Source organism: Littorina saxatilis, linkage group LG2 (assembly GCF_037325665.1).
Source record: "Littorina saxatilis isolate snail1 linkage group LG2, US_GU_Lsax_2.0, whole genome shotgun sequence".
Lineage (NCBI taxonomy): Eukaryota > Metazoa > Mollusca > Gastropoda > Littorinimorpha > Littorinidae > Littorina > Littorina saxatilis.
The window spans coordinates 103,914,711-103,930,136 of record NC_090246.1 but is presented as its reverse complement, the minus strand read 5'-3'; the positions used below and the strand labels follow the sequence as shown (position 1 = coordinate 103,930,136).

The 15,426-nt window shown below is 38.4% G+C and overlaps 1 protein-coding gene across 5 annotated transcripts in view; it reads right to left on the bottom strand.

The window, feature by feature from the left end:
• LOC138960416 (advillin-like) overlaps positions 1 to 15,426 on the bottom strand; it is a 112,601-nt gene that overhangs the window by 52,969 nt on the left and 44,206 nt on the right. For all 5 annotated transcript variants that reach the window (XM_070332325.1, XM_070332326.1, XM_070332327.1 and 2 more), the window contains 10 exons: positions 15,024 to 15,136; positions 14,462 to 14,540; positions 13,694 to 13,937; positions 13,130 to 13,230; positions 12,202 to 12,339; positions 10,683 to 10,769; positions 10,239 to 10,310; positions 7,861 to 7,968; positions 6,831 to 6,914; positions 6,565 to 6,620 (listed from right to left, as the gene is read on the bottom strand). In XM_070332325.1, coding sequence (XP_070188426.1) covers positions 6,565 to 6,620; positions 6,831 to 6,914; positions 7,861 to 7,968; positions 10,239 to 10,310; positions 10,683 to 10,769; positions 12,202 to 12,339; positions 13,130 to 13,230; positions 13,694 to 13,937; positions 14,462 to 14,540; positions 15,024 to 15,136 — 1,082 coding nt within the window. The remainder of the gene's footprint in view (positions 1 to 6,564; positions 6,621 to 6,830; positions 6,915 to 7,860; positions 7,969 to 10,238; positions 10,311 to 10,682; positions 10,770 to 12,201; positions 12,340 to 13,129; positions 13,231 to 13,693; positions 13,938 to 14,461; positions 14,541 to 15,023; positions 15,137 to 15,426) is intronic.

The window sequence follows — 15,426 nt, the reverse complement described above, 5'->3', positions numbered from 1 at the left end:
TGATTGGCTACGATCATGCAGAGCTATTCATGCCAGAGAGAGTCATCAAGGGAGACCCATACGCCGTTCTCACACCGTTGGGTTGGACCATACTGGGACAAGTGTCGCCAAAACAGTCTGTCCATGACGTGATGCACGTGTCTCTAACAGAACATTGTCTCAGCGAGTACGAAGGTGAATCAGTCGCTTCCGTATATCGCACGACACTCGCCGAACCCAGCATCTCCGACCCCCTCCATGCCATGGAAAGGATTTTGAGAAGACCACTACGAAGAAGACCACTACCAGAAGACCACAACGAAGAAGACCACAACGAAGAAGACCACAACGAAGAAGAAAGTGGCTTCTTCCCCAACGTAACGTTGCTGTCGGAGATGTCGTCGTGCTACGTGACGAAGCCGTATGCAGAGCAGATTGGCCTCTTGGACTCGTGACGGAGGTTCGCCCCAGCGACGATGGACTCGTGAGAACCTGCAAGCTCAAGACTGTCAAGGTCACCTCGAAGACGAGCCATTCCACTTTCTACTACTGGCGCCCCATCTCTAAGCTGACCGTGCTGGTGAAGGCAGACCCGGACACCCAATGACTTTTCCAGTGAACGTTACTGTTTCGACAGACCGTTTGTGCATGTTTTGGTCTGACGTAATCCGTTCGCCTTTTTTGACATTGGCTCATATATATGTTTTTGGTTCCGCATTTTGGAACGAAAGCTCTTGACAGAGGCAAGCGCTTAATGAATCGGTTTTGTTTAGTCCTTCCCGCGTGCGGATGCCTGTACTTATGATTAAGACAACTGAAGATGTTTTTCTTTTGTATTTTGTAGGTTGCGACTACAGTCTTTCATACTGAGTTGCGGGTTATGTAAAGGTGTAAGAATAATGTTGACACGATATGTTGACAGTGACGGACTGACGAAATATGATGTTACATTTGTTGAAAGAACACGTGTGATTTTTAGATTGAGACTCATGAGAGTGCGTTTCGAACAGCTACGTTTTGGATAATGCCGAAAGGATTCTGTAACGTTTCGGATTTTTTGTATTTTGAACCACGTATGAGAGTGCGTTTCGAACAGCTACGTTTTGGATAATGCCAAAAGGATTCTGTAATGTTTCGGATTTTGTTTTTGAACCACGCCTGTATTCGATGATTTTGTTGATTTTTTATGTTGACTTTTGTAAAGACTAAGATGTCTTCGAGGGGGGAATGTGAATGCCCCTGCTAAGGAGCCTTCTGTGTATTTAGATTCTTTTTGTTTTGCTTGTGTTTTTGAGTCTAGCTTACTCTTTATCCTCTAGTTTTCTTTTTTAAGTATGAGCGTCCTGGTACGAACTTTGTTTTGTTATAATGACGTTAAATATTGTAACGAACTAATTTATAAACAAGGTAGTGTGGCCGGCGTTTTTCTGATTTTAATTTCATGTGCCTGTATGGCTCACGCTGGACAGCCTATGGAGTTTTTCCCCGGAGAGCACGGGACGCATGTTTTGCAACAGTAAAACCGTAGTAACGCGCAGTATTTTTAGTTCACCTCTGTGGTGGATAGCCTGTATTCGTCGTCACTTACTGGGAAGCCGTTCACGGAACAAGATGTTTTAGGATAGATAGATTTTTTTTGCTCTGTTCCGGGGCCCAGTGTTTTCTGCCAGCCTCCAGTTTTGTTTTTAAGTTATTTTGTAGTATCAGGTTCAGTTGCTCGCCTTGAGTCTGTTTTAGATTATTGATGCTGTCAAAGGCGAGTATCCATTTCTGACTATGTTTCTTTATTTACCGAATTCGTGTAATTTTAGTTTTGAATCTTTGTCTTCTGTCCGTTTCTGTGTCTTCTGTCCGTTTCTGTGTCTTCTGTCCGTTTCTTTGTCTTCTGTCCGTTTCTGTGTCTTCTGTCCGTTTCTGTGTCTTCTGTCCGTTTCTTTGTCTTCTGTCCGTTTCTGTGTCTTCTTTCCGTCTCTGTGTCTTCTGTCCGTTTCTTTGTCTTCTTTCCGTCTCTGTGTCTTCTGTCCGTTTCTTTGTCTTCTTTCCGTTTCTGTGTCCTACGTTTATTCTATGAAGGGTTTTTCTAACATATTTTTGTCTTGGTGATTTTTTATTGATTTGCCGCCATCTTGTTTCGGCCGCCATTTTGTCGTCCATCTTTGATGTTTATGTTTTTAGGACACCTTTGATGTTTAGTTTGATGTTTCGAATTCTAAGTTTAGTTTTTTCTTTCTATCAGTTTCCACCGCTCCGCGCTTCTCGCTTCACGCTTCTCGCTTCTCGCTCCGCGCTTCTCGCTCCATGCTCCACGCTTCACACTCTACTGTTCTGCACTCTCACTCAAACTAGCCCTTTCTACTTCACATTTTAGCTTTAATTCACTTTCTAAACTTAGATTAGTTTTTCCGCCACGCTCCGATATAGGTTACTTAGCCTCTCCATAGATTTATGTTTAGCCTTTTATATATTGATATTATGAGCTGATTCCGAATTACCATGACATCGACAAGTATTCAATAAACTTTAATTAATTTTCCAATTCTAGTGTTCGTTTTGTTTTGTGAGCGCGTCGGTTCTTTATAGCACCAAAATTACATCCTCCAGAATTTATATAAGCCATCACAGAATCTTACAGCTACTCAAGGGCAAGCACACTAGTATATGTTGTTCTGAATAATAGTAGTTTCTGTATATTGCAACGAGAGATGACTTCAAAACACTAGGATATGTTGTTCTGAATAATAGTAGTTTCTGTATATTGCAACGAGAGATGACTTCAAAACACTAGTATATGTTGTTCTGAATAATAGTAGTTTCTGTATATTGCAACGAGAGATGACTTCAAAACACTAGTATATGTTGTTCCGAATAATAGAAGTTTCTGTATATTGCAACGAGAGATGACTTCAAAACACTAGTATATGTTGTTCTGAATAATAGAAGTTTCTGTATATTGCAACGAGAGATGACTTCAAAACACTAGTATATGTTGTTCTGAATAATAGAAGTTTCTGTATATTGCAACGAGAGATGACTTCAAAACACTAGTATATGTTGTTCTGAATAATAGTAGTTTCTGTATATTGCAACGAGAGATGACTTCAAAACACTAGTATATGTTGTTCTGAATAATAGTAGTTTCTGTATATTGCAACGAGAGATGACTTCAAAACACTAGTATATGTTGTTCTGAATAATAGTAGTTTCTGTATATTGCAACGAGAGATGACTTCAAAACACTAGTATATATATGTTGTTCTGAATAATAGTAGTTTGTGTATATTGCAACGAGAGATGACTTCAAAACACTAGTATATGTTGTTCTGAATAATAGAAGTTTCTGTATATTGCAACGAGAGATGACTTCAAAACACTAGTATATGTTGTTCTGAATAATAGAAGTTTCTGTATATTGCAACGAGAGATGACTTCAAAACACTAGTATATGTTGTTCTGAATAATAGTAGTTTCTGTATATTGCAACGAGAGATGACTTCAAAACACTAGTATATGTTGTTCTGAATAATAGTAGTTTCTGTATATTGCAACGAGAGATGACTTCAAAACACTAGTATATGTTGTTCTGAATAATAGTAGTTTCTGTATATTGCAACGAGAGATGACTTCAAAACACTAGTATATGTTGTTCTGAATAATAGAAGTTTCTGTATATTGCAACGAGAGATGACTTCAAAACACTAGTATATGTTGTTCTGAATAATAGAAGTTTCTGTATATTGCAACGAGAGATGACTTCAAAACACTAGTATATGTTGTTCTGAATAATAGTAGTTTCTGTATATTGCAACGAGAGATGACTTCAAAACACTAGTATATGTTGTTCTGAATAATAGTAGTTTGTGTATATTGCAACGAGAGATGACTTCAAAACACTAGTATATGTTGTTCTGAATAATAGTAGTTTCTGTATATTGCAACGAGAGATGACTTCAAAACACTAGTATATGTTGTTCTGAATAATAGTAGTTTCTGTATATTGCAACGAGAGATGACTTCAAAACACTAGTATATGTTGTTCTGAATAATAGTAGTTTCTGTATATTGCAACGAGAGATGACTTCAAAACACTAGTATATGTTGTTCTGAATAATAGTAGTTTCTGTATATTGCAACGAGAGATGACTTCAAAACACTAGTATATGTTGTTCTGAATAATAGTAGTTTCTGTATATTGCAACGAGAGATGACTTCAAAACACTAGTATATGTTGTTCTGAATAATAGTAGTTTCTGTATATTGCAACGAGAGATGACTTCAAAACACTAGTATATGTTGTTCTGAATAATAGTAGTTTGTGTATATTGCAACGAGAGATGACTTCAAAACACTAGTATATGTTGTAGTTTGTGTATATTGCAACGAGAGATGACTTCAAAACACTAGTATATGTTGTTCTGAATAATAGTAGTTTGTGTATATTGCAACGAGAGATGACTTCAAAACACTAGTATATGTTGTTCTGAATAATAGTAGTTTGTGTATATTGCAACGAGAGATGACTTCAAAACACTAGTATATGTTGTTCTGAATAATAGTAGTTTCTGTATATTGCAACGAGAGATGACTTCAAAACACTAGTATATGTTGTTCTGAATAATAGAAGTTTGTGTATATTGCAACGAGAGATGACTTCAAAACACTAGTATATGTTGTTCTGAATAATAGTAGTTTGTGTATATTGCAACGAGAGATGACTTCAAAACACTAGTATATGTTGTTCTGAATAATAGTAGTTTCTGTATATTGCAACGAGAGATGACTTCAAAACACTAGTATATGTTGTTCTGAATAATAGAAGTTTGTGTATATTGCAACGAGAGATGACTTCAAAACACTAGTATATGTTGTTCTGAATAATAGTAGTTTCTGTATATTGCAACGAGAGATGACTTCAAAACACTAGTATATGTTGTTCTGAATAATAGTAGTTTCTGTATATTGCAACGAGAGATGACTTCAAAACACTAGTATATGTTGTTCTGAATAATAGAAGTTTGTGTATATTGCAACGAGAGATGACTTCAAAACACTAGTATATGTTGTTCTGAATAATAGTAGTTTCTGTATATTGCAACGAGAGATGACTTCAAAACACTAGTATATGTTGTTCTGAATAATAGTAGTTTCTGTATATTGCAACGAGAGATGACTTCAAAACACTAGGATATGTTGTTCTGAATAATAGTAGTTTCTGTATATTGCAACGAGAGATGACTTCAAAACACTAGTATATGTTGTTCTGAATAATAGTAGTTTCTGTATATTGCAACGAGAGATGACTTCAAAACACTAGTATATGTTGTTCTGAATAATAGTAGTTTCTGTATATTGCAACGAGAGATGACTTCAAAACACTAGTATATGTTGTTCTGAATAATAGAAGTTTCTGTATATTGCAACGAGAGATGACTTCAAAACACTAGTATATGTTGTTCTGAATAATAGAAGTTTCTGTATATTGCAACGAGAGATGACTTCAAAACACTAGTATATGTTGTTCTGAATAATAGTAGTTTCTGTATATTGCAACGAGAGATGACTTCAAAACACTAGTATATGTTGTTCTGAATAATAGTAGTTTCTGTATATTGCAACGAGAGATGACTTCAAAACACTAGTATATGTTGTTCTGAATAATAGTAGTTTCTGTATATTGCAACGAGAGATGACTTCAAAACACTAGTATATGTTGTTCTGAATAATAGTAGTTTGTGTATATTGCAACGAGAGATGACTTCAAAACACTAGTATATGTTGTTCTGAATAATAGAAGTTTCTGTATATTGCAACGAGAGATGACTTCAAAACACTAGTATATGTTGTTCTGAATAATAGAAGTTTCTGTATATTGCAACGAGAGATGACTTCAAAACACTAGTATATGTTGTTCTGAATAATAGTAGTTTCTGTATATTGCAACGAGAGATGACTTCAAAACACTAGTATATGTTGTTCTGAATAATAGTAGTTTCTGTATATTGCAACGAGAGATGACTTCAAAACACTAGTATATGTTGTTCTGAATAATAGAAGTTTCTGTATATTGCAACGAGAGATGACTTCAAAACACTAGTATATGTTGTTCTGAATAATAGAAGTTTCTGTATATTGCAACGAGAGATGACTTCAAAACACTAGTATATGTTGTTCTGAATAATAGAAGTTTGTGTATATTGCAACGAGAGATGACTTCAAAACACTAGTATATGTTGTTCTGAATAATAGTAGTTTCTGTATATTGCAACGAGAGATGACTTCAAAACACTAGTATATGTTGTTCTGAATAATAGTAGTTTCTGTATATTGCAACGAGAGATGACTTCAAAACACTAGTATATGTTGTTCTGAATAATAGTAGTTTCTGTATATTGCAACGAGAGATGACTTCAAAACACTAGTATATGTTGTTCTGAATAATACTTACCAAGCAAACACTATACACTGCACTGATTTAGTTTACGCTCATGAAGTACAATGCAAAAGAAATAGCATTAGCTAATCCAGGTCCAAAGGCAACTAAAACTCAGTAACAAACTACTCAACATGCAAAATGTATTGGGCACTTACCTGGGAGAGCGAGCTGCAACCTGCTTGGCCATCTCGCGTTCGTCTCCAGTGCACCCCTAAAATAACATGTGTACAGGTGAACAAGCATCATTTTCAATAATGGCAGTGATGGTTTTATTTAACATTTAATCACTTCTGGGGCAGCAACATTCAAAAGAGATTCCCTCCTCAAACTCTACAATGAATTTCTTTTCTACTTGTTATTCTTGCTTATTCCTGATGTGTTTATTTCGTTCTTTCTATCGTGTCGTCTTTTTGAAACCTACCTTGCCAGCCCAGATGTAGACAGCTGTCTTGGTAAAAATGACAAAGACGTCATTTGAGTTGAGAGACGATGCCCGGAGGTCAACCTGTACATCATACAACAAGAGGGGTTGCATGAGATAGAAACAAAATGACAAAGACGTCATTTGAGTTGAGAGACGATGCCTGGAGGTCAATCTGTACATCATACAACAAGAGGGGCTGCATGAGGAAGAAACAAAATGACAAAGACGTCATTTGAGTTGAGAGACGATGCCTGGAGGTCAACCTGTACATCATACAACAAGAGGGGCTGCATGAGGAAGAAACAAAATGCATCTGCAAGAATAAACAACTAACAACTTACTTTTGTCTTCTTTTTCATCATCCATCACACTTACAGATCAGTTCTCAAGATGAAGGTGGTCGTCTTCTGTTCAATTTATTCGTTCCTTTGAACAATGTTAACAAGAACATGTACAAAATGTTCTCTAACAAAAACAAACCAAAATCCCCCCCTCCCCCCCTTCTTTAAACGCACCCCCTACGCTCACAAAAAAAGACTTAGCATTCAGTAGGAGCACACAGCGATTCATGCATGCCGCAAAAGTTAATGGAAACTAGCATAACTGCGAGCATATGGAAGGCTTAGGATGTATGCACGTGAGTGATATTTGTAAATGTGTATTATTATAATATCATCTTTGTATTTATATTATTGAAATTGTTATATCTCGATGTACAGCGCTAAGAGCATAGTTAAATTTGTGAAGCGGCGCTATATAAGCTATCTTTATTATTATTATTATTATTAAGTTATACACTTTCTCCAATCTGCTGAACAACAAATCGCTCCTTATGTAGTCCACCCAGAAACTGGAAAAAAAGACAGAGTCTGCCCTCTCTTTCAAACTTTCCTTGGGTTGGGTTAGCCTCACCCTGTCACCCTATTACTGCAGTAAAACCTGACCCAGTAAATGTCAATCATGCTATCACCCTCTTACTGCAGTAAAACCTGACCCAGTAAATGTCAAGGCTGCTTTCTGCACTGACCTGCACAGCCTTGGTGCTCTGAGGGGAGGTACCCCGCACTTGGAGCATGTACTTGTCACCTGGCCCGTCTATGCTCTTCTCACCTGGCTTCCACCCTGCTTTGCCACCCTGAAAAAACACAACGGTATCATTCACGTACAAGTCGATACGGACAACAGAACAAGATTTGCAGTGTTAAGAAAGTTGAAAAACAAAAGGTATCTGTACTAACCAAGACAAGGACAGGACACACAATAACAAAGTCAAATGTTCCCCTGTGAAGGCTTCTTCATGACCACAAACAAACACAATAACAAAGTCAAATGTTCCCCTGTGAAGGCTTCTTCATGACCACAAACAAACACAATAACAAAGTCAAATGTTCCCCTGTGAAGGCTTCTTCATGACCACAAACAAACACAATAACAAAGTCAAATGTTCCCCTATGAAGGCTTCTTCATGACCACAAACAAACACAATAACAAAGTCAAATGTTCCCCTGTGAAGGCTTCTTCATGACCACAAACAAACACAATAACAAAGTCAAATGTTCCCCTGTGAAGGCTTCTTCATGACCACAAACAAACACAATAACAAAGTCAAATGTTCCCCTGTGAAGGCTTCTTCATGACCACAAACAAACACAATAACAAAGTCAAATGTTCCCCTATGAAGGCTTCTTCATGACCACAAACAAACACAATAACAAAGTCAAATGTTCCCCTATGGAGGCTTCTTCATGACCACAAACAAACACAATAACAAAGTCAAATGTTCCCCTGTGAAGGCTTCTTCATGACCACAAACAAACACAATAACAAAGTCAAATGTTCCCCTATGGAGGCTTCTTCATGACCACAAACAAACACAATAACAAAGTCAAATGTTCCCCTGTGAAGGCTTCTTCATGACCACAAACAAACACAATAACAAAGTCAAATGTTCCCCTATGGAGGCTTCTTCATGACCACAAACAAACACAATAACAAAGTCAAATGTTCCCCTGTGAAGGCTTCTTCATGACCACAAACAAACACAATAACAAAGTCAAATGTTCCCCTGTGAAGGCTTCTTCCTGACCACAAACAAACACAATAACAAAGTCAAATGTTCCCCTGTGAAGGCTTCTTCCTGACCACAAACAAACACAATAACAAAGTCAAATGTTCCCCTGTGAAGGCTTCTTCATGACCACAAACAAACACAATAACAAAGTCAAATGTTCCCCTGTGAAGGCTTCTTCATGACCACAAACAAACACAATAACAAAGTCAAATGTTCCCCTGTGAAGGCTTCTTCATGACCACAAACAAACACAATAACAAAGTCAAATGTTCCCCTGTGAAGGCTTCTTCATGACCACAAACAAACACAATAACAAAGTCAAATGTTCCCCTATGAAGGCTTCTTCATGACCACAAACAAACACAATAACAAAGTCAAATGTTCCCCTGTGAAGGCTTCTTCATGACCACAAACAAACACAATAACAAAGTCAAATGTTCCCCTGTGAAGGCTTCTTCATGACCACAAACAAACACAATAACAAAGTCAAATGTTCCCCTGTGAAGGCTTCTTCCTGACCACAAACAAACACAATAACAAAGTCAAATGTTCCCCTGTGAAGGCTTCTTCCTGACCACAAACAAAGAAATACAAAGAAAACGAAAAGCAAAAAGAGCACAGAACCAAAATGGGTTGAAGGGTTAAATGGGTTGAAGGGTTAAATGGGTTGAAGGGTTAAATGGGTTGAAGGGTGAAATGGGTTGAAGGGTGAAATGGGTTGAAGGGTTAAATGGGTTGAAGGGTGAAATGGGTTGAAGGGTTAAAAGGGTTGAATGGTTAAATGGGTTGAAGGGTGAAATGGGTTGAAGGGTGAAATGGGTTGAAGGGTGAAATGGGTTGAAGGGTGAAATGGGTTGAAGGGTGAAATGGGTTGAAGGGTTAAAAGGGTTGAAGGGTTAAATGGGTTGAAGGGTGAAATGGGTTGAAGGGTGAAATGGGTTGAAGGGTGAAATGGGTTGAAGGGTGAAATGGGTTGAAGGGTGATATGGGTTGAAGGGTGAAATGGGTTGAAGGGTGAAATGGGTTGAAGGGTGAAATGGGTTGAAGGGTGAAATGGGTTGAAGGGTTAAAAGAGTGTTAAGAAAATTAAGTCATTACTAAAGTAGACATTTTAAAGTAAGCACACATACATTTACACAAAAATAAAAAGAAGAAATACCAGTAACCAGGTTAGGTCCTTGTTTTGATCAATATTTCGTCAGATAAACTGCCTTCGTCAGATAAACTGCCTTCGTCAGGATGGTGAGAAAGTCAGGAATTACACTAAAATTCATAAACACAGACAGACGTAGAAGCAAAAACACACAACAGACACATACAATTCTAAGACTGACCTGGAAGACAATCATCTTGCCACCAAACATGGCCATGAAGTGTGCAGGTTCTTTGTACTGCACCACTCGCACCTGTACAAAAAGAACAAATATATTGTATTGTATCCATTTTTTTTAGTACAAAGATACATGATCAACAAGTTTGTTTGTCATACATAATACAGCACAAGGTTTGAAAAGTTCACCTGTAACAATGTTGGATCTGGCGTACTTAACTTACATAAGTCTCACATCTACGCCACAACCAAGAAACTCCTCAAAACTCAACAGGAAGCAAAATCCAAAAATAATAATGTTGAACTGTAGACATGACAATACTCATTGCAGAATATTCCTAATTACTCAGGTAGGTCTAAAATCTCAGAGCAATAAATGGAACATTTATGACCACTGACAGGATTTTCTTGACTAAATGCTGAGTGGAGGATGGTGACTCTTGCTTACCTGCACAGGTGTGCCACCATATTTATCATCCATTTCCACTGCTTTCAAAGCTGCTGTGCCCTTTTCGTCTGCTGTTGACTTAGATCCCTGCACATTGTAAAATCATCTATTCAGTGAAAAACTGCAAAGTCCAAGTTCCATGCACATTCAATTTATTAATCATCAAACATCCAGTCTAAAAGAAGTATCTGGAACTGTTAATTCACACATTTTACAGTTTTGAATGGTAACCAAAATTGAATACGGTTTGATTCATTACAAGCTTAAAAGCTAGATTTACAGTAAAATGCCACACGGAAGATCACACCAAACTAGTTCAAAAGTTAGGTCTTTTGTTCTACTGTTGTTGTGATTTCGTCTCAACACACTGACCAGCCAGTAGTAGATGATAAACTGTTCTACTGTTGTTGCCATGTCGTCTCAACATACTGACCAGCCAGTAGTAGATGATAAACTGTTCTACTGTTGTCATGTCGTCTCAACATACTGACCAGCCAGTAGTAGATGATAAACTGTTCTACTGTTGTCATGTCGTCTCAACATACTGACCAGCCAGTAGTAGATGATAAACTGTTCTACTGTTGTTGTCATGTCGTCTCAACACACTGACCAGCCAGTAGTAGATGATAAACTGTTCTACTGTTGTTGTCATTTCGTGTCAACAGACTGACCAGCCAGTAGTAGATGATAAACTGTTCTACTGTTGTTGTCATGTCGTCTCAACATACTGACCAGCCAGTAGTAGATGATAAACTGTTCTACTGTTGTCATGTCGTCTCAACATACTGACCAGCCAGTAGTAGATGATAAACTGTTCTACTGTTGTTGTCATGTCGTCTCAACACACTGACCAGCCAGTAGTAGATGATAAACTGTTCTACTGTTGTTGTCATTTCGTGTCAACAGACTGACCAGCCAGTAGTAGATGATAAACTGTTCTACTGTTGTTGTCATGTCGTCTCAACATACTGACCAGCCAGTAGTAGATGATAAACTGTTCTACTGTTGTTGTCATGTCATCTCAACACACTGACCAGCCAGTAGTAGATGATAAACTGTTCTACTGTTGTTGTCATTTCGTGTCAACAGACTGACCAGCCAGTAGTAGATGATAAACTGTTCTACTGTTGTTGTCATGTCGTCTCAACATACTGACCAGCCAGTAGTAGATGATAAACTGTTCTACTGTTGTCATGTCGTCTCAACATACTGACCAGCCAGTAGTAGATGATAAACTGTTCTACTGTTGTTGTCATGTCGTCTCAACACACTGACCAGCCAGTAGTAGATGATAAACTGTTCTACTGTTGTTGTCATTTCGTGTCAACAGACTGACCAGCCAGTAGTAGATGATAAACTGTTCTACTGTTGTTGTCATGTCGTCTCAACATACTGACCAGCCAGTAGTAGATGATAAACTGTTCTACTGTTGTTGTCATGTCATCTCAACACACTGACCAGCCAGTAGTAGATGATAAACTGTTCTACTGTTGTTGTCATTTCGTCTCAACACACTGACCAGCCAGTAGTAGATGATAAACTGTTCACGGCCGTGCACTTCATAGGTGTAGAGAATCACGTAGCAATCACCACCGAAAAACTCTCCATAGCGACTCTTGTCCAGGGGCTTGATGTCAAAACTGTCCACACACCACACCTGTCAAAACATCACCCAAGTCAATCAGACATGACATTAGCGTTTCTAATAACCGCTCTGTCAAACCATCACCCAAGTCAATCAGACATGACATTAGAGTTTCTAATAACCGCTCTGTCAAACCATCACCCAAGTCAATCAGACATGACATTAGAGTTTCTAATAACCGCTCTGTCAAACCATCACCCAAGTCAATCAGACATGACATTAGAGTTTTTAATAACCGCTCTGTCAAACCATCACCCAAGTCAATCAGACATGACATTAGAGTTTTTAATAACCGCTCTGTCAAACCATCACCCAAGTCAATCAGACATGACATTAGAGTTTCTAATAACCGCTCTGTCAAAACATCACCCAAGTCAATCAGACATGACATTAGCGTTTCTAATAACCGCTCTGTAAAATCAATTCAAACAACATGCAAAGAAAGACGTACATGTTCCGAAAGTTCATCAAAATACTTTTTTTTTAAATTGCCCAAAGATAGCAACTTAGGTGTATGAAATGTGACATAATGAAGTTAACCTGGTTGTTTTCTTGATCGATATACCTCACCAAACTATCGTGCTAGGCAAAAAGTATTAAGGCAAGAAGCCTTGTTAATTTCTATCACCTACCTCTCTGGCCCTGACAACACTGGTGCCACATGCAACCTAAAACCATTATCAGTTCACAATCTTTATCTCTCTTGCACAAAAAAAAAAAAAAAAAAACAGGAGCAAAAACTGCACAAAGCAATGTGAAATGTGTGTATGTAATCTGATACAATCTGAATTGCTCCACTTACCTCCACTTTCCCTGAGCCGTCGTCCACCATCTGTGTCTCTGCTGCCAGAGCGCGGTTATTATGCAGTGTGTTCGCGTCAAACTTGGTCTGCACAGTCTTGGCTGAAAGCAAGAGGTAAAAGAAAAGATGGTCAGTGCAAAGGATCACACAATTGATTTTATTTGTTAGGAGGCAAGAAAGTTTAACTTTAAGTCTTACCAGTTTTTTTTGTTTTGTTTCTTTCTACTTTTTTTATCATTCTCATTCTCGATTAAGATCTGTAGTATGGCGTAATGTGCCAGAACTGATGTACACTTCCACTGAACACATAGTGTATTTTTTTGTGCTTTGACTTGCTGCATGTAGCTGATTCTTATCATGAAGAGAGGGAGTACCATCAAGAACACATGTGAAGACGTGTTCTGTAAAGCTACTACTTTTGTGTTGGCGACAGAAACAGTTATCATTGTACAAGAGTGAGGGTAAGGTTACAAATCCAAACTAACACATGGATACAAAGCAGAAACACAAAAACTACTACCTCTCTGAAAGGCAGAAGCACAAAAGCTAAAGCTACGATCTCACCTATCCTGCTGCGAGCATAGACTTTTCCAGTGGGGGCAGGCTGTGGCCAGTCCCTGAAGAGACACTTGAAGTCTGATGGTTCTGCTCCTTCCACCACTCTGGTGACCTTGGTGTCAGACGGGTAGTCCTTCTTCTTCAGGAAGCCTACAGCGTTCCTCATGGCTTCTTGTTTCTCTTTGGGTGACGCCTTCTTGCCGATCCACACCCAGGCTCCAGCCAAACCAGTGTCGATGATGAAGGAATCCTACCATAAAACAGGCCACAGTTAGTCTCTGCTGGCTGCTAACTGGTCTACAAAGCAATAAACAGACCACAGTTAGTCTCTGCTGGCTGCTAACTGGTCTAGAAAGCAAGATGCATGCACACTGTCTCCCACACACATATATATGCACACACATCAGCACATACTTTGATTTCAAGCTCACGCATCAGCACACTGCCATCATCTATATTCTGTTTGATTCTTGACATTGCTGCTGATAAAGGGCTCACGCATCAGCACACTGCCATCATCTATATTCTGTTTGATTCTTGACATTGCTGCTGATAAAGGGCTCACGCATCAGCACACTGCCATCATCTATATTCTGTTTGATTCTTGACATTGCTGCTGATAAAGGGCTCACACATCAGCACACTGCCATCATCTATATTCTGTTTGATTCTTGACATTGCTGCTGATAAAGGGCTCACTTGAAAATATTCACTCAAGAAAAACGTCACACATTCCATGTTAACTTTTGTGTGAAAATCTAAACAGGTGATCACCTCTGAGAGAAGATCTTTCTTGCTCAGCGGACCTGCTTTGACCTCTTGGATCTTCAGTGTGCCATCTTCTTCCCGGCATCTGGTGGACACAACACAACAAAAGGTCATGAGAGAAGACTAGTTAGTAAAATTTCAAAGCTCGTGCACCACGAACATCAAAGAAAACCTCAACATTCATTGACAGGGCGATGGGTAGACAGACGTACTAATACAAATAAAAATTAATAAAAATAGCAAAAGAACAGAAACTGCACATTTGCGGGTGTTTCTGTATTCTGCTTTTGAAATATTCCTGTCCATCACACCTTCACCAATCAGACATAATGTTGACCAAAATTGTTAAAAAAATAAAATTAAAAAAACACACCTGTCATTTCTAACATGACAAACAAAAACTACAATAGCACTGGCTAGAAGTCACCTTCATCTTGCTATGTTAGAATGCCAATGAAAATAAAAACGACAGGTTAAATTGATCCCACATGCATCAGCTGATACCAGATGTCGCTATGCTGAGCACAACACTGACGACAAAAAAGCTGTGTGGTAATAAAATACATACGAGAAAAGCTTGATGGAAGAGGCGACCTGTCGTTCTGAGACCTCGTCCTTTCCACCAGCATCTGCAGGCTGAATCTTGTGTTTCTCTCGGACTTGAAGATATTTCTCAAACATCTGAAACAGGGAGCACACCTTCTTAATCAAAATCCATTTACTAGAGAGAAAAAAGGTATGAATGAAACACATGCCTCTCCCTGTATAAGACAAAGGATTATGAGATAAGGAAGGGAGATTCAAAACACACATACACACCAATGTAGATACAGAAATAGCCACAGAGACAGCAACAGGGATCACAGCCACAGTCACAAACAGACACAGATACAGATACACATACAGACACAGATACAGACACAGACATACAGACACAGGTACAGACACAGACATACAGACACAGATACAGA